The 22,116-nt window shown below is 46.0% G+C and overlaps 1 protein-coding gene across 2 annotated transcripts in view; it reads right to left on the minus strand.

The window, feature by feature from the left end:
• Nucleotides 1-10,467: 10,467 nt before the first annotated feature.
• Nucleotides 10,468-22,116, minus strand: part of GLRA1 (glycine receptor alpha 1) — a 36,818-nt gene continuing 25,169 nt past the window's right edge. The window contains exons 4-9 of one of the 2 annotated variants that reach the window (XM_052684699.1): nt 18,441-18,664; nt 16,723-16,805; nt 15,615-15,752; nt 14,860-15,074; nt 14,100-14,246; nt 10,468-10,862 (exon numbers count right to left, since the gene is read on the minus strand). In XM_052684699.1, coding sequence (XP_052540659.1) covers nt 10,548-10,862; nt 14,100-14,246; nt 14,860-15,074; nt 15,615-15,752; nt 16,723-16,805; nt 18,441-18,664 — 1,122 coding nt within the window. In that variant the 3' untranslated portion in view covers nt 10,468-10,547. The remainder of the gene's footprint in view (nt 10,863-14,099; nt 14,247-14,859; nt 15,075-15,614; nt 15,753-16,722; nt 16,806-18,440; nt 18,665-22,116) is intronic. The other variant, XM_052684698.1, reaches the window with a different exon arrangement.

Genomic DNA, 22,116 nt, shown 5'->3' on the forward strand with positions numbered 1-22,116 from the left:
TTGTGCGACTGTCCCTGCTGTTGGAAAGAGCAGAGCAGCGTGTTTCATACAGATTGGAGATGTGACAGGTTTGTCTTCACAACACTTGTGCACAACCCTTTGCTGCCCAGTCTCCCTTTGGTCCTGCAGGAATTGCTGTGTGGGGTGGAGCTCAGAAGGTCACAAGTGGGGGAGATGATTCAGAATGAAGGGTTTAACAGTAATACTGCTCTTCTGCCTTGCTTTCATTGCATGTTATGTTAGCACAGGCAGATGCTGTATTGGCACAGCTGGACCAGCAGTGTGGGCTGTAGCCTGGGAGCTCTGGCATTAGATGCCTATGGAGAGAACTCCAGTAAAAATCTTTTAAATTGAAATCTTTGTACGTATGGTTCAATAACTGTATACCTGGAAATTGCTGAAATGCTTTCTATTCTAAAACTACTTATAAGCCAGAGGAAATACCTGCATAACATCACTGTATCTGGGTGTCTGTGCACTTTGTGTGAGGTGGAGGTTCATTGCAGCACGGTTTTACAACGCTGCTCATAAGGAAGCAGCTGCTTTGTGCTCTGACCTGTAGCAGAATGTCCTTAAATGGAGTGCAGTGCCTGCCAGCCTTGTGCACGTCGATGGACTGCATTCATAGAGAAAAGGAAGGTTTATTTTTAAGGTGGGTAAGGAAAAGACATGTAAGTGCTTTGTGTTAAGCTCTTAATCTCTTCAGAAGAATTGTGTTGTCTTAAGATTTTTTTTCTATATTTTCCCCGACCCTCTGAGGGGAAAGTAATGTAAAAACTGCCTTCTCCAGTATAACTTTTGGAAGCTGTTGGTAGTGATCGTACTTGGAGAACATCAGATCTGCCTGCTTTTCCTTATTCTGTGATTACCTAAACTCTTGAGTGATTAATTCTGACTGAATGCTTTTCTATCCATCCCTTGTGAGATGCTGATGGTGTTCTAGCATTCACCTTGTAAGGAAGTGGCCTGAAACAAGTGAATGTGAGCTATTTCTCCCTCTGTTTTGTAGAAGTTGATTTAGTGGGAGTTGAATTTGGTTCTCTTAGCAGCGGCAGTGCCTCTTTTTCCCTGTGCTTATGAGTGAATGAACACAGAGTGGTTTTAATGCCACTGCTTCTGAGGCTTCAGTGTGATTGAGGAGCGAGGAGTCCAGCCTCACTGCCTGTCCTTTCTGCATGGTGAGCAAAGACACCTGAATCCTGAGCTTAAACAGACTGCAAATGAAGCTCAAATCTGCATTTAGTGTTTACAACAGGCATTGATCGGTGGGCTCTGATGGGTAGGAATGTCAAAGGCACTGTAACCCACAGGTGTCTGCCTGGCCCCTCTGCAGGAAGGTGCATTCCATGCCTCTGCTCTCCATCTGTGTTGACAAACCCCAAGTTTTCATGCTGAGCTCCAGCAGAGTGGAGAGATGGTGAACCCTTCTGGCCTAGGGATGGAGTTGCTAGTAACCTCTCACACTGCAGCTGCCAAATGCAGCCCAGCTCATTTGTAACATGTGCCCAGAGCCCTGCACTGTCCCTGGTATAAACAGTATCAAGGCTCTGTTGTGTTTCGGAACAAATGAGCTTTAGTAAGTCAAGCAAGCTTTTGAAACAAAGGTTTTCTTCATGCAAATGGCTTACAGATGGGAGAGATACAGAAAATAGGACAAAATGCATCTGCCTCATTGGCTTCCTTTGTTGTGAAGTTTGGGGGAGGTATCCTTCAGAGATAGGAGGTTCTGTGCTGGTGAGGCAGATACTTCTGGGAAACTGAGATGCGTTTATAAAGGACACAATGAAACACACTGCGCTGAACTGTTCCCACTTCTATTTATTTTGTATGTTTTCAGTTAGAAAGTATTCCCGCTGTGTTTGTATTTCCCTTCCAAAGTAAATCAAATGTGCAATGGCTGTCTCGAACAGAAACATCTTAAGATTTTTATTTTTTCTGCTGAAGATAAATTCATTTACAAAACAATGTAAATGGGTGTGCGTTTGTAGGTTGGAAAGGAGAAGTTCCCGGGTTCCTCCCCTCCTGTTTTTTTTTTCTTAATATCGCTTATGCATCAATTTTTCATTACTCTTCATCTCAGTTTTAATATAATAAGCATGATAGGCTGTACATCGTGGTCAATGTGAGGAGACAACACAGTCCAGAGGGTGTCACTGCCAATGATCGGCTGTGGCTGTTATCTCAGGTGGGTGCTTGCAAGCAGCTGCTTGGGCCAGCTTTGTGCATCTGTCAGGTTGCAAAGGCTGCTTCCAGAATGGCGCTCACCAATGCTGCAGGGATGGTCAACTGCAATGAGATGTGCTGTGTGACCTTTGCATTTGTCAGGCCATTTTTGGTGAAGTCCTCAGTGTCTGCTTCAGCTCCAGATGGCTCAGTGAATGTCTTTATTTCACTGAAGCTTTACTGTCACTCTAAAGCACGTGTGAATGGCTTTTAGCACAGTGGCCTTCGAAGTTCTGTTGAGAAATTTGTCTCTTTTCTGCAGCTCAGTAAGCCCATGAAAGAGGAGGTGAGCTCTAGCTGTGATCACTGCAGTCAATGCCCAATCCAGGCTCAGGAAACACAAGCTTTGATCTTTTGCTTCTGAATTCCATTTCACAGTAGGGATGAGATGCTCCAAGCAGTGCATTTCAGGATCACTTACTCCACGTGTGTGCTGAGTTATGTCACCTGGGCCGGTCTATCAGCTCTGCAGGTGGCTGTCTGCTGCCTTCCTGCCTCAGTCACTGAGCGCTACTGCACGGTGCTGCTGAGCAGCAGGAAGGGCTCACAGGAAGAGTTCAAGCCCAATGGATCACTGTTCCCCCTCAGGGAGAAGGTGGATTTCATGCCTGCCGTTCAGATTCTTACAGAATGTTATTTACACTTCTTTTTTTTTATTTGGAAAAAAGGGGCCCTTCCAAAGCTGACAGATGCCTGTGTTCACCTGCTCATCTAAGGAGGGATGTATCGACTAAGGATTTGAAATACACGTGTCTTTCATCTGCCCTGCTTAGTAATGCAGCTCAGTGCTGGAGGGGGGCCATTGCCCTGGGGTGTGAGTGCTCTGAGTTGGCTAACATAGGGATTTGTCAGCTTGGTCTATGCTGTTCCCATCTTCTTTTCCCTGCTTACCTCTGATCTAACCTTGGCATTAGAAGAACACAAGTGTTTTGGACAGAAACGTACTTGGGTTTGGGAATAGCAGGAGAGAAAGGAAGCAGTGCAAGTTCAATGTAGGCAAAGGCAGAAGAGAGTGTCTCAAAGCCCTTGTTTGGTTGTTTCCCAGCCTACGTGAGCACAAGGGGAAAGAAATGGTGCTCCTTTCTGCTAAGGTGCTGTGTGCCCAGCCTGTAGCAGAGCATCGCTTGTAGTGCTGAGCTCTGCTACAGTGCCTGTGGCCTGTAGTGCTGGCCATGGTTACTTGGACAAAACAAATGAAAGCATAGTGATAGTTGAATTCATTACTATGATTTTAGGTTTTTTTCCCCCCTTATTTAAAAAAAAAAAAAAATTGATTGCAAGTTGTGCATATATCCATCCACTTAAGGACTTGCCAGGACTGTTCCTTTCACTCCTGCTTGTGAAGGATGTACCAGTGTCCTTCAGCTTAGGATGCACTTGTTCAAGGAGATGTGTTTTTCAGCACATTATTACACTTACTGCTGTCATACTTCCTCCTCAGCCTGCTTTCATTAACTGCTGGTTTGTCAAGGTTTGGTTTCAGAGCTGATGCTGCCCATTATGTACCTCTTGCCCACAGGGAATATCAAGCCTTGTGATTTCTCACCTCAACCCCTTGAGAAATGATCAGCTGTGTTTCACAACTCCAGCCCTCAGAGGGACCACATGGGCTGGGGTTGCAAGCATGGCTGCATTTAGAGAGAAGTACTAGAAGCTCCTGTCCATTGCCTGAGCCCTGCTCTTCTCATCCTCACATCCCCCACTCCCTGCCCTTGCTCCTCTCTTTGGCAGAGATGAGCCTGGGGTCCTCTGCTCAATTCTTTCTGCAGCATTTCATGAACAGCTGTGGTCATGACACTTGTATTCAGCTATGGCATGTCACAAACCCCATAGCTGGTTCTGCTCCACAAGGGCTCATGTTGGTTCTTTCCCATCTTACAAGTAACTGTGATGAGGGTAGTTTTAAAAATGTCTAAGTGCATATCCAGGAGACGTGGCTAAGTTACCTCCTTGACCCAATCTGTTTAGCATTGCATAGTTTTCTTTAACAAGGATTATTTATGGATTACATATCAAGCAATGACCCCCCCCCACACCCAAACCCTGATGCTGCTAGTGCTGGAAGTCAGAGCTCATTGCTCTCAGCAGGACCAGGGCAGGGCAATGCTGATTTAAGCAAGGCTGCTGTCAGGTCTCCACCTTTACTGTGAGGGCATCCTCACTGCAAGGGTGAATCAGGCTCCTACCTGCTCTGTACCTGCAGCTATAATTTACTGCCCAAATGCTGTTAAATGCATCTTAACCCTGGCCAGCTTGCTCAGCTGGTCTGCGTGCTTTGCAGTGAGGACTTGGGGAAACCACTGGGGAGCTGACAGCATCTCGATATTGGGGTGCCTAAATAAGCCAGTCCTGTCTTCCTCGGGGGAAGGCCATTCCATCTTGCTACAGTACTGCCTGTGACTCAGCTCCCCAAAACTCCAGCACCATTGAATGCTGAATTCCTGTGCCCTTTGGCGCTGGCTGCTCTAGGCTGGCTCTACCTCTCCCTGCCTATGCTAAGCTTCACTCATCTGCAGCAATAAAGACATGGCTTGCAGCATGGAGCCAGGGCACATAGTCAATGATGGTGCCTTGTGCCCCAATAGGGTGTAGCCAAGTTCTTTCTGCAGGTGACCTTGTTTGACGTGAGCTGCTTCTACATTTTGAGTAGTGAATCTATAAATAGAATCTACTTTCAAGCTAGACTTAATTTTTATTTTCCTTGGTTTTATCATTTCATACCCGGTTAAAGACAACTGGTTTTACAGTGGCAGTGTCCATGTCCTTCAACCTCAGGCTGGGAATTAGAGAGATTTTTGTATCCTCTCCCCTTGCTGAGTATTTGCCCTGCTTGCAAATGGTTGAGGTGCCCCTTCCTTGTGCTTTATGTTTCTTGCCACTGGTAGTGGTGGTGCCAGTGCTAAGAACAGCCTTCAGGTCCCAGCAGCACTGTTTTAGGAACTGGTGAGGTTCCCATACTGCTGTGAGGCCACCCTTGGCTTCCCCTAAAACAGAAGCATCTCGCTGTGCTGAGGTTCCTTCCACTGTGTGCTGGGTCAAGCCCTGCTTTCTCCATCCCCATTGCTGCCAGGAGTTGGCTGTGTCCCAGTGTGGGCTTCAGGGCTCAGTGTGCAATAGACACAAGAGATGCAGTACCACAATGCCAAGACTCTTGTTATTCCTGTTTGGAAGCCTGACACTGAAGTGCATGAGGGCTCTGACTGCAGTTTGCTTCTCAGTGTTCATCATTTGCTCTGTACAGTCTAATTTCTCTTGACAGCTTTGATAATGGCACATACATGTTGTCACTTTCTGCTTTAAATGACAGAAGATGCTGATGAGGCATGCAAATGAGGGAGATCCCAGGCAGGATTTCTCACCCTCTGCATCTCTGCTGAGTGAACTCCAGCATCACTGGTCCAGGCTGTGTCCTTCAGTGCTGTCTCAGTGTTGGCACTGTCCATCCCCTAGGGCTGCCCAGTGTTTCTGGGAGGATGACTTGGTGTGAGCACCAGCATCTCCCCATCAGCTCAAGGCAGCGCCTGGCATAGGTGCCAGCTGACACCCTGTGCAAAACATCCTCACACGCTGCCTAATTCACAGGAAGCCATTTCTTCTTCTGCCTTATGGTTGCTGGTGGCAGGATACTGAAAAGATGAGAACCCAATTTCCAGTGAATAGCTGCCTCACTGAAAAACATGGAGCTGTGTAAGGCAAACAGCTGCAGCTCTGCCTTCTCTCTTCTCTTACACTGCTTTTCTTTCACAAAGGGTGCAGTCAGAAGGGAAGCTGCTGACCCACCCTTGTGCTATTCATGTGCACTTGCTGCAGGGGAGCCTATTCGGTAGCTGCTGCCCTGACTGCTGGGAGGAATGCTGTTCTGTTTCATTCTGCATTTTGCTAGTTAGCAACCCATGCCAGGTCCTACAAAGGCTGTGGAGCAGAGGAATGTATCCCCCCAGAAATGAGAGTTCAAGGGAAGGAAGAAGGGAGGTGAATGCAGAAGAAAGTGAGATTTCTGAATGAGGTAAGAGACTCAGCAGCTGGGTTCACTGAGGTGCAAAACAGCCATTAAGAAATAAAATACTTGTTCAGGTGAAGGAGAGAGGGGCTGCAAAGATGGAATGGACCAGAAGTAACTTTGGAGATGTTAAATTAATGATTGTTAACTTCTGCTTTGATGCTCATCCCAGCACTCTAAAGAGCAATCAAGTGACTAATTTTCTACTTAAATAGCATACTGCCTCTGTGGAAACAATTGGAATGCATTGAGAAGGGGGAACATCAGAAGGTACCATACACATTTCCCTTAGACAAGACAGGAGAGGGAAGATGCCTTCCTGCAGGGCTCAGATGCTTCCAGATGCTGGGCCATTGAAAGGGATGAAGTTGTCATTATTTGGTATAAGGAGAGGAGCTGTGGATTTTTTTAAGGAATGGTACGAAGGTACAAAAATAGGACTGTAGAAAATCTGTGAAAAATATGATGCCTTTTAAAATACTCTTCTGTCACACATTCCTTTCTTTAAAAATACACGCTTATAACCTTTTGCAGCCATCATCAAGCATGGTCCTCTATAGTCCTCCATGGTCCTCGGGTTTGACTTAAAAATAAAGATCTTCAGAAGTGGAGGAAACTAAAAAAAGAAGTAAAAAATGCAAAACAAACTTTCCAGGAAGGTCTGGCCCAGGAGGGCTGCAGCACTGTGTGACCCCTGCCACAAGCATTCAAACGTGTTTGAAGGCAAGTTGGTGTTGGCTAGCATCAGGGCTGAGCCTCGCAGCTGCAGCAGCTCACGCTCCCTGCTCTGCATTGGAACTTCTTCAGCCCCAATCCTGGTTGTCCATGGGATCCAAGCTGGAGAGCTGCTTTTGCTGAGAATTAAAGAGTGAAAAACCCACCTACCCTAGCAAAAAGTAGTAAGTCTATCCTACCTTACCCGTTTATGATGTGATACATCTTCAGCAACATCTGGAAATGATGTTGTTCTGGGATAAGGCTTTGTTTTTCCAAAGAGTCCAAGTGAATTAGGACCTTACTGCCAGACCGATCACTGTTGATTTTATTCAGAGGTTTTGCCTCTGAGCCCAGCGTTTAAAGAAAGCTAACAACTTAAATTGCATCAATATGCCTGGAAGCTGCCCTGCAATATCAAAATCCAATACCTTTTACTAATAAATATAGTTGTTGGCACTAGTAAAGCAGCCTGCTTTGGAGATGAGATAGGTTATCAAAGCAAGTTCTGCTGCAGTACAGAAATTAATGTTTTCCTTCATCTGTGCTTTCTTGTGTTTCACTGTGAAAATCCCAGATTTTCCATGTCCTCCTAGGACAGTCCTAAGGTCTCATTTATGTGGTGAAGTGATCTGGCAGAACATCTGTGGAACAGCTATCAGCAGCATCAGACCTTTGCCAAAACCCCAGTGTGTTCCATGTCCGGCTGTGAGTTTTCCCTTCCACCGTGCAGCTTTGGGTCTGGAAGATGGCCCGAATGGAAACTGGCTGCTTAATGAAGAGAAAGTAATGCTGCTTATGGTGAGCATCAAGTGCTGAGTAGTTGGCAGAGCTGCAGTGGATGCAGAGGCGAGAAGGTAAGCATGTAATTCTTATTTCTGTCCCTAAACTAGCGTGGGCTCCTCTATCAGCCAAAGTACTTCTATAGGGTAGCATAGGTACCCTGATGATGATTTCCAGCCCCCTCGTTTGCCTTCCTTTTGCCTTACCTACTGCCAAGAAGTGACTATGAGCTTATCTATGTTTCTAATTGGCAGGTCTAGGGCAAGTATGGGTTGTTCTTTGGACTCCTGACCCACTTCTAAGCCAGAGCAGAATGATGGCTGTTCCTCTGCTGCCAGGCAGGTGGGGGAACTCTCTAGTTTTGCTCGTTGTCTCAGACAAGGATGAGCTGCTTAAAGCGATCGCATAACCTGCAGTTGGCAAACCCAGCCATCGAGCACGCAGAGAGAGTTCAATAATTCAGCAAGCAAAACCAGAGCCAGCAGCAGGCCTGGGCTGCAGCCAAGGCTCAGAAAGTTGTCCTAGCATCAGATAGTGGCTCTGCTCAACAGCTTGAGATCTCCCTCCTTGGGAAAGCACTGTCTGCCGGGGGAAGGGGGAATCAATCCTCAGCCCACAGCTTTTCTGTTGTTTGAATAGAGGAAAGAAGCTGATGTACTGGTTCACACTGGTATCGCATGACCATTCCTGATCCCAGCAGTGCCAAGGGAGACAAAGATAGGTGGCCTTTGCCAAAATGTTAGGAAATATTGCCATTTGCCCTAGTCCACACAGTGACAGTTGCTTTTTTTTCCCTCTTATTTTTCCCTTCTTGTTCTTTTGGTTTTGTTTTTCCTTTTGTTTCATTTGTTTCTTTCTTCTTTCTTTTTTCTTTTTTTTTTCTTTTTTCTTTCTTTTTTTTTTTTCTTTTTTTTTTTTTTTTTAAGTAAAGTGTAGTTAGTGCTGGTGAAAGGTGCTAAATTGGCACCATTGGAGATGGGTGTCCCTTTTTAGAGCCCAGGAGAGCCTTGCTCTCCTGCTCTCTCCTCTCAGCACTGACCCCACGCTGGGACAGCTGGCAGGTCCCTGTGCTCACTGCCCTGTCCCATAGCTGTCTGTTGCTATGCTGACTGGGACATGGGTGGCTGTACGTAGCCCCACAGCCTCCCATCTCCTGCTTGGGTGCTGCAGACCCGGGGATGGCAGTGCCTGGGGACGCTTTGCTATGAGCTGCTCTAGGTGCGATGGGGGTGCAGCTTTTGCAAACGGCAGTCTGTGTGCTCCCAGTGTGAGCATCAGACCTGCAGCCCAGGCCAGCAGTCCTGAGCATGAGATGGAGGGAGGGTGGGAGCATCCCTGGGTGCCACTCATCTCTCTGCCTTTTAGTGCCTAATCCAGACCTTACGCCAAGTGCTTCAGTGCGGACCGATTGTCTTCCTTCCCAATCCCTTTTACCTGACTTGCTAAAGTGCAAACAAACAAGACCAGATCGCCCTTACCCATGCCTGCCCCAAGTCAGGCCTTCCACATAACACACCAGAGACACCTGGCATGTCCCTCCCCCCCCAGACACCGACGCCAACCTGTGCCAACATTGGCCAAAGGAAGACCTCTTTGTTCCCTCCCCTTCTTCCCCATCCCCAGCACTCCCTCCCAGCCTCCCTAGGGAAGAGAGGGGCGAAGCAGCCTGCTCCGTTCTCCCATCCACATTAAAGCTAAATACAGCACCAAAATAGTTACAAAAATAGAGTTTCGGGTCCTTTGGCCCAACTTCACTATTAATATTAGTGCTATGAAATGTCTGAAAATAACAACTGCTCTCTCTGTACACACCTTCCCCCCACCCCCCCCTCACAGAGAATATTGCCGTTCGCCCATTTCTGTTGTGACAAGGCATCGATGTGCCCAGGTTTTGAACAGAATTTATGCTTTAACTCACCCAACGCTTCTATCCCCCGCATTATAAACAAACATGGCAGGATAGGGATTGGAAAACAGAAAGTGCAATTTGAAAAATCCTTCATCGTTTCTAGTGATCTGAATGGTGTTTCTGACGCCTGGGACTCAAATCTTGCCAGGTCGTTTAAAGGGACGGAAGGTACCTGTGACTGCTGATGAAGGCCCTGATGTCCTTCTTGGATTTTCCATTGGATGCTCTCTGATGGGGATGAGAGAGAGAATGTATTTGCTTTCCTCTATCCGAAAGTCATAAAGTTTGATCAGCAAGCTCGTGACTAAAAAAGCAAATATATAAAATAAACAACAAGCCACAGCCTCTTCCTTGAGTTTCCCCATCTACCTGGTTTTCTAAGTGTGAAACCTAGAGAAGCATAGAACTATTTTCTTGCCTTTTTTCCCCCCTTTTGTTAGGGCTTTATTTCCCCCACGTGCTTTACTGGTATGGCCTTTCTATAGCAAAAGTCAGGTAAAGCGTGATTGTGGTGGTTTCTGCACATGGAATTATGGATCATTCCAGTGACTTGAATCTAAGCTGTTAACAGGCTTTAAAAAAAGGATTTTTTTCATCGTTTTTTGATTGTTTTCTTTTGCGTTATAATTAAGCATGAATATATATTAATATATTACAGTGCTTGGATTGCAGCTGGAGCAATCCAAACCTTCCTATGCTGTAAAACTAAACCCCACCCTTGCGCTCCCCAACTCAAGAGCTTGTTTTCTCCTCCCTGTGCCTCTTAACCTTGGTTCACACGATTAAAAGTCCCTCCCAGCCCCCCTCCCCCCCTTTTTTTTTAGTAGATATTGCCACATTCTTAAATTCATGCATTGCTGCATTGCTATTGCACATATATAAAGGATTGCTCTCTCCCTCCCAGCTGCACTCCTTCCCTCACTGGTTGTGCACATCCTCTCTGCGGACGATCTTGTAGATGATCCAGTAGAAAATGTTGAAGATGAGGAACGCCATGGGGAAGCCGATGCGTGAGATCTTGTCGATCTTCTTGGCTCTCTGGATGAAGAGCTTTCTCATCTCCTCGGGGGAGCGGGACGGCGGGGGGACCGGGTTGGCCGTGTTGTTGTTGTTGGCACCCTTGACAGAGATGCCATCCTTGGCTTGTAGGCAAGCTGGCCCCATCCCATAGGCGGTGAAGTTGAACCTGCCTTCACCGGTGTCATCCTCCTGGAACAGATTCAGCATGGGGCTCTACTTAAAATGAGATATAGACAGTGCACCCTCGCTATAAGGCTCTCCGCTGACTGCTCCCTGCTCTGTAAGGGCAAAATACCCATCTCACACCCCGGCCTCAGCTCTACTGTACAACTCCTCAGGAGAGCAGCCTTATAGAGGGGTGCCAGCTGCATGATGCACAGATGCAAATCAGGGGATCCAGGCACCCAGTGGAGAACTGGCTTCCACCCCATTCATATCTTTGACATAAACTTCAATGGTTTAAAGTACTGCATTTATTTTTTTACTTGCATCCCCTGGTTTGCTTCTGCCCCTCCCTCCCCCCACTACCATCAGCACCTTCTTTGCATTGCCCATGGGGTACCAGTATGCCCAGAAGGAGTGGGCTCCATGTAACTCATGCAGCTGAAGTGAGGCTTCCTGCAGAGTTACATGGATGTGCAGGCACCAAGACCCGTCCAGGAAAAGACCTTTGCAGGCAGCACACCACCAGCCTTCAGCCCACCTGCCTGCAGGACATCCCTTATCCCCAGCCCCTCTCTGCCAGGCCCTCTGCTAGGCAAGGAACAGACATGCCTTTTCCATGTGCCAGTGCTAAGACATGGCTCACTATGTTAATTCAAATTATTGAGCAGAAAAAAATCCTTTATTTGCCAACCTAAAAGCAAGCTACTGCTTTTTGGTGGATGCCTTGCAGGCTTCTCAGAGCCCTATTTTATTGTGTATGAAGATGTAATCATAAGGAAAATCAAGTGTGGCTATGATAACACAACCTGCCCATCAGCTGCATAGGCAGGGCCAGAAACTCCAGGGTCTTGACTACAGGTCACTAAGGCTAGTTTCTAGACCAATGGCACTAATTAATGCCACTTTGGCTGATGCATGCCGTGTCCCCCATCACAGTCTGGTGTCCTACTGCTGTCATCCTGACTGCTTCCCTTTGATCTACCAGCTCTACATGCCTTTCTGTCTTGTCTTTTCTCTTTGCAGAGTGTCTTTTCTGGATGGCCCCTGCACCAAGCGGGTAGCTGCATGGGATGGAGGCACTGTGCTGGCTCTGAGCTGGGCAAGCAGAGGGAGGAGCACATTGGTGTTATCTGAGCAAAAACAAACAAAATCAAGCCTTTTTTTTTTCTTTTTTTTTTCTTCCTTTTTTTTTTGGCAGGGTGGCAGGTTGTTGAGCTGTATGACCTACCAGCGAGACTATTTGTATCAGAGTTCTTGCTGAGACAATTTGTGCAGGCTTTGGATAGTTTCTTCCCTGCTCTGGTTGTGCTCCATCTGGTCGCTGGTGTCTGAGACAGTTCTTAAATGTCTTTGCCTCATTATGGTGCCTGGTTGGGAATATTGAGGCACTAGAAATCAGCATCCAGATGCTCTTAGAGCTGAGTGATCCTAGTAATTGAGTGATCTTGGGGTTGGCTGATCCTCGATGCTGAGCACCTAGCAATAACGAGAGCTGCTGAGAGCTTATAGACCTCCTCTTAACCATCACATCTCTGTTCTGCAGTTAAAAGTGAAACTTGTCTCTGCTGTTCCCTGTTTGCACAAACACGGATGCACTGATGCAAAGATAGCTCAATTTTATCTCCCTAGCTGTTGCAGCCACTGTGGCTCCCACAAGACCTATCACCCAGTAAATATGGATGTAGGTCAGGGTTCAGAGAGAGCTGTCTAATCAGAGTTTCTAGTCTAGTTCACCCTCTCCCTCCCAAGAGAAGGAGGATAAGAGGTGGAAAGAGCCAACTAAAGCCTGACAACAGCTATTTTTAAAAAAGGAAGAAATATTCTTATGAACCATTACCTTGGGTCTAATTCTGAGGAAATTATGAAAGAAATGTGCCTGTATTCACTTGTGTTATCACCAGACTGTGACACGTGGTCTGGGGTATTTTGCTGTGAAGAGTGACCAGGGGGTTCCATTTGGGGCAGATCTAATAAATGCAGTCCTTTCTCAGCCAGTATGAACAGGGCAGCATCTCATTTGTTTTCAGCCAGGCATGCCCTGCCTGACCCAGGCAGAAATACTCAGACACATCAGGACACAGAGACGGAGCAATTAGGCTCTCTGGCAGCTGTACTAATCCATTTACATATCTGCAGTCAGCTCCCAGTTTTTTGATGAGCCTGCAAACCTTGTTCATTTTGCTTTTTCAAGTGCTTTTGTTTATGCTTTGTTCCAATTAAAAGTGCTGTGAGATGAGGCAGGGATTGCAATAGCAGCCTTGTGTTCAGTGGAACAACTCTGAGAAATATCTTTTAAGCTCCTCTGTATGCTAGTGTATCCTTTCCCTCTTATTGTTTTATCAACAGTAGTCTAGAGTGATCTGCTTGAAACAGCAGGGCTTAGAGAGAGAGGATGCTTGAATCTGGATGAAGATAGAAAAGCATGATGAGTGGTTTTACTTGGTTCTACTAAACATCTTCTGACCAAAAGCAGCTGATTAGAGATAGCAGGATCTTCCTCTGGGCCGATGAAATTAATGGCAGCCAATGGTCCTATCTGTAACTTTGTTTTCCTCGTGTTACCCCTGGTCCTGGATAGACTAGGGCTGGTGATAAAAAACTGATACCGCCCCCTGATTCTACCAGTTAATTAAAGGCAGCTTTTAATTTATCTCAGTCACCTTTATGTTTCCTTCTAGTGCATCCTTTGGAATTAGTTTTTTGCTGTGCTACCTCAGCCCAAAAGCATGTAGAGTCCAGGCTGCAGGGGGTGCATGTCTCTGTGACATGTGCATGCTTGGGTTGGCGTCAGTCATAGCGAATGAGCATGGAGCAAGGCTAAGGCTGTGAAGAATGTGTATTTCTTCTAAGAGGAATTTGCAGTCGGTCTGAGCAGCAGAAGCTTTTGCAGTTGCAGATAATAGAGACAAAAGTGGTGTCACTTACCTCCAGACTAACGTAGACTGACTTGTTGGGGGGATGCTCTGTTATCCCTTACGCCTCCCCAGCCATTGCTGTGCTTTATAAAGAGGGCTTGGAACAGAACATCTCTCTGTTTCCTGATGAGAACAACCTTTTTGGCTTAGATTGCTCAACTAACTAACAAAACCAGTTTGCTAGACCCCTGGGGTCAGCAAGCTGCTAAAAAAGATAAAATTGATTGAGCTTGCCCTGCTCCTTGGTGCATGGCCCTCCTTACTATCTGACCATATACAGGGGACTTCCCTGGACAGTTGGCCACGAAGTGATGGAGAGAGATGAAGCTGAGAGAGATTCCAGCCATATCCTTCATGCCTTATGTATTACCTTATGATGCCTCCTCTTCCTTCTGAACCTGAGAAGCTCTTTGTGCTGCCGGGACACAAAGTTGACAGCAGCATACTCTAGAAGTGCAGAGAACACAAACAGCAAGCACACGGCCATCCAGATGTCTATGGCCTTCACGTAAGACACCTGTGAGTCAGAAGGGGAGACGAGATGTGGTAGCTAGTTCATCCAAAAGCCATTCTTTCCAGTTGCTCCCTGGAATCCAAATCTTTTGAAGGATTTGGCCAAGCCATGCTATGGTTGACAACTGCTCTTGGATACTAAAGTCTGTCTCATTTAATATGAACGTATTAACAGGTGACTGAAATTTTTTATGTGTTATTCAGTAGCAATAATTCCATGTCTTCACTGTGATGGTTTACATGCAGGGAAAATAGCAACCCAAACTATGTTCATAAGAGTTAAATTTAGTGCTGTGTGCAAGTACTATGATCAAGTGAGTTTAAGCCAGGCTGCAGCATGCATATCCATGTCTGCTTGTTGCAAGTGTTGTAAGGTGCAGAGCTCCTGGCTACTGAGACCTGAAAAGAATCTTGGGGTGAGCATTTTCTTTAGGGAAGCTCTATTCCTTGTCATGGAAATTAAGTTAAAAATTGTATAGGAGGGAAGTGGGATTTGTTCTGCTTGCCCTTACACTGGAATAGTGCAATGGCAGCAGAACAACTCGTGTTGAGCAGGAGGATCTGTGGTGTTGCTTACACGTGTGCTGCCCCAGAAGGCAATTATTTTCACCCCTTACCTTGGGCAGTGATGCTCGAGAACCAGAGCTCTGAGTGGTCATGGTGAGCACAGTGGTGATCCCCAGGCCAACACGAGCGGGTGCAGCATCCATATTGATCCAGAAGGAGATCCAGGACAGAATGACAATGAGGAGGCTGGGGATGTACATCTGGATCAAATAATAGCCCATCTGCCGCTCCAGGTGGAAACGAGCTTCTATACAGGTGAATTTGCCTGATAAGGACAGGAGACACATGGAAGGCTATTGGTAAGGCACAGTGAGCCTCTTGTTCTCAGCTCTCGTCTGGGGACCTTCCTCACGCTGCCTAGAACCAGAAGGTTTAGTGGAGGAAATAAACAGCTTTTGACCTGTTCTAAACTATGTATAACGTCAACATAGTAAAGAAAGTTGTTGACTGTATATCATTTTTCATGTAAATTTCACCTGTTCCCCCACTTTAAAGGCAAAGGAATGTGGTGGAAGAAAAGGTCCAGGCCAAGCATCCTTTAGCTGATACAGGTGTTACTGGGGACAAGAGGATTCCACAGATTTGCTTTTTATTGACTCTTTCAATATGATTTTATTGGCAACATATCCACATTTCTATATTGTATTTCCATGTTTCTATATTACGCTTCTATGTTTTATTCTATACAATCTCTAACAAAGCTTGTGTCACCAGACTGTTATCAGACATAGCAAGAGATTCTGGTAAAGCACAGTCCTGAGTTCCTCTCTGATGAATCCATGAGCAAAGGTTAAACAGCACTGACCTGTGTTGTAGTGTTTTGTGCAGTATCTCAAGTCTTTTTCTTCTTTTAGGATAAACTGAGGCAATGTCAGCCCATCAGCAACTTGCACGGCTCCTTTTTCTTGCCACTCAAATATTAGGTCATTCATTGTGTAGCCAACTATTGAGAGAACAAATATCAGTGTGAAATGCATACTAGACACTCATCTGGAAAGGGACACATTTGTAGAAGGGAGCTGGGAGACGGGGTCTTAACCTGGTGTTCTGGCAATGCTGTGAAGTGTGGGATTTAGGCTGAAGCAGAACTGCTTGTGTATATGGTAAAAGCTAGGGTAATGACCTGCTCTGGAGCTGTGGGGATGTTCAGTGTATTGTCTGCAGTAAGTCATATTTTCACTTGAAAAAGGGCTTGTTGAGCTGTTGTTTTCTCAAACCTGACCTCGTTCTCTGAAAGAAGTTATTCATATCTTTCCCTCCTCTGGGATAAACATCATGAACAAGGGGCAAATGTTCATCCAGAGAGAAAAACATCCCATCTGCAGCAGAGAGCACTTTCACCTTTCTCCTCCAAACTGAAAGGCCAATGTAAATACAAGCAAGCCAGGCATCTCTCTTGGGACCTTCTGAGGTTTAGCTCGTCTAGGAAAAGTTACATGCTGAATGAATTGAAAATCCTACACGAACATCCCAATAGGATGGGATGAAATGCAGCTAACCTAAGAGTAGTGGTCTCTAATCACACACTGGCTTGAGGCAGTTTAGAGGTTGGTTCTTGTATTGGTGGCATCTAAATAGGCTGTGCTTTCATCTATTCTAAGAGTTTCCTGTCTCTAATTGTAAACCTTATTGCTGGCATTGGCTGAAAATGTAGATGCAGGTGATTGTGTGGTTTTTGTGGAGGGGGATGTTGGCAGGAAGAGTGAGAGAAACAAAGGTGAAAGAGAGCAGCCCCAGGCATGCACAGTGAGCAAACTCGTCCCAAAACTCCCCACCTGCCTTTCTCTTCCATACAGGGAGAGTCCAGTGAAGACTGAACAGGAAAGGAGTTGCAGGTGAGAATGGAGAAGGCATGGAAAGGGGAGAGAAACACGTTGTCTCTTCCTGAAAATGGAGAGGTGCATGGGACTCACAGCTTTCTAACTGCATGATGCATGTCTGTACATCCATAGGGAAGTTCTTCAGGTCCATGGGGCAGGCCAGAGTCAGCGTGATCCTGAGGAGAGAAGACAACAAAGGGCAGTGATGTACAGTTTGTGGTACTGATGAGGGATTGAACCCTCTCAGACACCAAATGTTGCATACAGGCTGGTAACTTGTCTGGTGTGATGGAGGGAATGACTGATTATTCACTCCTTTCCTGCCTGTGTTTCACACGTGCTGTTGGAAAGCATCAGAAATGCCAAGAATTTGGGTCTGTGAAATAATTCCTGGCAGGGACTGGTGGAACGGCAGGTGCTGTTTCACTGTAATATTATCTTGGACTGTGCAGAAGAGCGTGCTCCCACATCAAAGTTTTGCTGCCTCTGCCTTCATTTCTTGCCTCAGGCTCACAACAGTCTGGATTAGCAGTGAGCCCAAACCTGTCCTCTGGACCCAACATACATTTCTAGCGACTGATGCTGCTTGGAAATCTCTGAACAGAACTTTTCTGTATCAGAATAAACAAAGAACTTTGGTCAAGACGGCAGATTTCTGTGGGAGGAACAAGAGATGTGAATGTAAATTTCTGCAAGGAAAATGCTCTTTGCAACTCACTGTGACTGTGCCTTTCTGGATTCCCACTGTGCCTCTTGAGTCCTCTAGCTTCACCTTTCCACTAGGTGCTGGCTGCATTTCCCATGGTAAGCTGTGATGCTGTGCTGTACTGCAATCTACGTTCAAAATGTTTGCTTAGTTCAACAAGCTGTTATGAAATGATGTTGATGTGATTCATATAAACACAAGCTGGACTGTGTTATTTGATTTGATAATATGCCGTTCCCTAGATTTAGATTTAGATTAATTTCGATTTTCAGATGTATTAATGTATTTCAGACATTTAGATTTTTCAGCTATTTGCCTCGATGTAGAAACAGCAGAATTTTTGGAAGATAGGAACTGAATTTTTCTACCAGATGTATGAGGGACTTAGCAAGAAGGAAAGATATTTCAACCCAAATCTTCATGTTGAGAGAAATTCTCTACTTGAGTTTAGAGACACGTTGTGACAAAAGATGTTGTGACAGAAGAAGGAATTGAACTTGTTCACAACTTCTTTTTATGAAAATAACTGAATTTTCTGTTTTTAAACCAATATCTGGGTAGAAAAGAGCCTCCACTAGCCTTTGTCTATGTTTTTTCATTGCGTCTTTGGGAGAGGACTCCACCTCTGATCAGTGAGATATAAGCCTTGAATTATGTTGTTGAACAAGCTCTTTAGGAAGAATTAATATTAAATGTCTACCAGACATGAAATGAGTGACCGTGGCTGCAGCAATGGGCAGCACACACGTGCTGGACAAGTGTGTTCTGAGTAGAGATCAGGGAGCAAAATTCCCAGGGGTGTTTTTAGGTGAACCCAGTACTGAGCTTTGAGTCTGTGAGGCAAAGTCCACTTTCTTCCAAGAGCCTTGACTCTTGCTAATAGTCATATTCATGGCAGGAGGTTGCATGGGAGGCCTCCAGTGGTCTCTTCTCACCACATTTCTATGACACTGTTAATGGATGTTCTCCTTTAAATATTACAGCTCAGTTCCTTTACCCAAAGGCATGCTCAAAGTGTCCACTTGCCTATTTTAGGGTCAAACATCAGGAATGTAGCTCTGCCCTCTCCTACCTTTTTGGAGCTCTCCCCATTCAGTCAGCTCACCTGATGCTGTAGAGTACATTCCCATTTCTGGAGATCCTCAGCAGCTTGTTGTCTGTAGTAATCTCATGGAAATGGGCCCCTTTCTCATTTGCAAAAAACAAGTCAGGTTTCCAGATGGAGTCCAGCATAGAAGGGTCCAGGTCCAGAGAGTCATCTGGGTATTCATTGTACGCCAGCCGTGGATCATTCCATTGCTGCCGCAAGAAGATGTTCACCCTGTAATCCTGCATGGTGCAAACAGGGAGCAGAGAAACACAGTCAGTGCTCAGGGCAGATAAAAAATGCTGAGAAATGGGGAGCACGTGCTAAAGTTGCTCTCAAAATCAAATCCCATCTAGACTTACGTTCCCAAGTTATGGTAAGCCTTCTTTGTATTATTTCTCAGGGAGCCACTGATATTTTTAGCTCTGTAGCTTACAGCTATTTCACAGTATGAGCAGCTGTCTAACTCTGCATCACTCCATCACAGAACTCAGCTATGTGTGAAGTGTCAGAACCTCTAGTCTTAACCCCAGGGCTGCAGAAGCAATGTTCAGTTGCGGTTGTCATAAGCGCTGGTATCAGCAAAACAACTGTTGCAGAGGACCAGGGGAGAGGGACACTGAAGCCAACTTCCTTTCAGCACTGAACCATCCCATATCATGTCTATCTACGATTCCTTCAGTCTTGTTTAATTAAAAAAAAGACACAGTGACACAGGCAATTCATGGAAGAGAGATGCCCTGTGTGTGTCTGGAGTGTTCCCATCTGGAGTACTGCGACCAGGTCTGGAGCTCCCAGTACAAGAAGGACAGGGAGCTGTTAGAGAGGGTCCAGAGGAGAGCCATGAAGATGATCAGGGGACTGGAGCACCTCCCCTACGAGGACAGGCTGAGGGAGTTGGGCTTGTTCAGCCTGGAAAAAAGAAGGCTGCAGGTAGACCTCATTGCAGCCTTCAGTACCTAAAGGGAGCCTACAAACAGGAGGGGAATCAACTCTTTGAAAGGGTTGATAACTGCAGGACAAGGGGAAATGGTTTTAAGTTGAGGGAGGGGAGATTTAGGTTGGATGTCAGGAGGAAATTTTTTACAGAGAGAGTGGTGAGGTGCTGGAACAGCTGCCCAGAGAGGCTGTGGATGCCCCGTCCTTGGAGGTGTTCAAGGCCAGATTTGGATGGTGCCCTGGGCAGCCTGGTCTGGTATTAAATGTGGAGGTTGGTGGCCCTGCATGTGGCAGGGGGGTTGGATTCATGATCCTTGAGGTCCCTTCCAACCCTGGCCATTCTGTGATATAAATTCAGTAACTGACCCGAACTGATGGGAGCTGATGCCCTTGATGAGTGTATGAACACAGGAGGGATGTGCATGGCATCTCCTCTCTTAATCACGAGTGTTCTGTTTTCCCCTCTCTAACATTAAATTGCCATAAATGCTGCAGATTTTATGGGCTAGCCATCTTTAGCTGTAGCTGGTCCCCCAGCAACACACTGACTGATATCTACCTCACAGCCTTGTGTCTTACAGCTCCCCTGAGCTCTCCAGGCCAAGGCTGGCTGCTGAGGTCTGGCTCAGATGTCCTGGATGCTCTTGTAGACAATTAAACTCAGTTTCTGTTCTCCTTGGGTAAACTACATGTCCCTTTTCTGCTGAATTTCACAAAAGAAAGTGAGCCAACAAATTGAAATAGGGAGAGGACATGCCAGCTATCAGGAGAGGAATGAAAATTCCATGTCCATAAATTAATTGACATTTCTAAGTATAGAAGCAAGCTATCTCTAAAGAGCAGCACATATTAAACCAATTTCACTGACCTATCCCAAACTAATAGTTCATATCATGATTAAGGGTTTCTTTGGTGCCTTTCTTATACTGATGTACTTTGAAGACTTCTATTAAGAGATGGGTCATGGAAGGGCTCTGATGTGCTTGCCTAGTGCTGCAGGCACTAGGATCTTTTTTTCACTGAGACAGTGCTTGGCATCTGTGAGCAGCTTTCTGATGTTGCCATCAGATCTGTTCTTTCCATCTGGAGAACGCAAGGCTCTGGATTTGAAGAGTTCATTTGGAGGAGAGTCTGGCTGATACTGAAGCCTCTTGTGCTCACTCAGCTATGAACCTACAGCCTCTGTTGTGGGAGGATGTGAGTTTTGAAGATCTTGTCACACTGGAGAGTTGGGAGATGATTGTGTATTGGGTGATTTGCTGTTTTGGACAGGGTAGTTCATAGCCTGTGCTCTGGAACTCTGTTTCAGACCACTTAGTGGCATCTGCGTCCTCGGAGCAGAGAAGCTGGTAATGACATTAGTGATTGTGACAACAGTAAATGGACCAAGGATTTGATGCTAAAAGGAGCAGACTTCTGAACATGTAAAGAGTTGCAACACTCTCTCCTTCTGCTGACATTCCAAATGTCACCTTCATGAATCCTAGTGGCTCCCTCTGACTTAATTATTCAGCTCTGTACCCCCCAGATAACGTGCCTCGAGAAAATGTGAATAGCTGAGGACAGCTAGGAACTAAGATCTTAGTGCAGTCATGCAGACCTGAAAGAGGAAAGCAACCCTGAATCTCCACTTCCCAGGGCACGCAGCAGCTCCTTAAGGAACTTGTATACTTTCAGTTCACCCTTTTCTGTGTGTAAAGACCTGCAGCCATCGCAGGCAGGGGAAATCAGTGTCACTGACCTAATAGGTAGAAAGGAAAAGGTTGTTTTGCTTATTCAGCTACAAGTAAGCTAGATGCAAGCAGGTCAGCTCTAGATGGGGGTTTACGTCATGTACAACACAAATTAAACTCATGTTTGGAAGCAACTTCAGTGTGAGCTGCCCAGAAGTGTTCTCAGCCTGATGGAGTACTGGAAGGGGGGGGAAAGGAGCCAATCCCTCTACAGTGGTCTGTTACTGCACGCAGGCTTTGTTGCTAGACTAAAATCACTGCTTCGGCTGCAAAACTTGCCAAAAAGAAAATGAAAAGGTGAGAAAAGAGATTCAGTGTGGTTCGCTTTGCCACTACAGCAGTCGTGAGACCATAGACAACATCTGCAGTGTGTCCTCTGGCTGCGTCCTAAATGGAAACACTCGAGAAGCATGTTGTGAATATGAAAACTGCACCGCACCCTTCTAGAGGCTGCTCAGTTGTGTGTGTGCGTATGAAGGTCTTTATTCTCATTACCTTTATTCCACAATCCTGGCCTGGCCATGGAGAATGGTTTTCTCCTCATAGATAGTTTTCCTTAATGATAGGTAGCTGAACTGTGCAGTAGTAGTGGAGATGTTGAGCGGCCTTTTAGATTTCTTGCATCCAGGCTTATTTAAACACAATGTGAAAACACACGCTGTGATTGCAAACTGGACATGACACTGCCTGAGGTGCCACCATAAGGCATGGAGAGCAAATATGTCATGCCTGAGGCTGTGATGCAGCCAGAAGTATGGGCTGTACCAGCCAAAGGATCCTGTGTGTTCAGAGCTTTGTGCCTATGCACTGCAGTCAAGCTGAGAGGTGATGAGCTGAACAACGCTCATTTTTTGGCTACCTGGAGTTATACAGCATTTCTCCTGGATGCTACTGTTTGAGATCTTAGTTAGCATCACCAAGAAGTCCACAGTGTGAGGTGATGGACTGTGCAAGCCAATTTCTGATGTGAACTTTCAAGCAGAAAAGGATTGAACTGGGGATGCAAACTCAGCACAGGCACA

This window comes from Tympanuchus pallidicinctus, unplaced genomic scaffold (assembly GCF_026119805.1).
Source record: "Tympanuchus pallidicinctus isolate F22 unplaced genomic scaffold, pur_lepc_1.0 scaffold21, whole genome shotgun sequence".
NCBI lineage: Eukaryota > Metazoa > Chordata > Aves > Galliformes > Phasianidae > Tympanuchus > Tympanuchus pallidicinctus.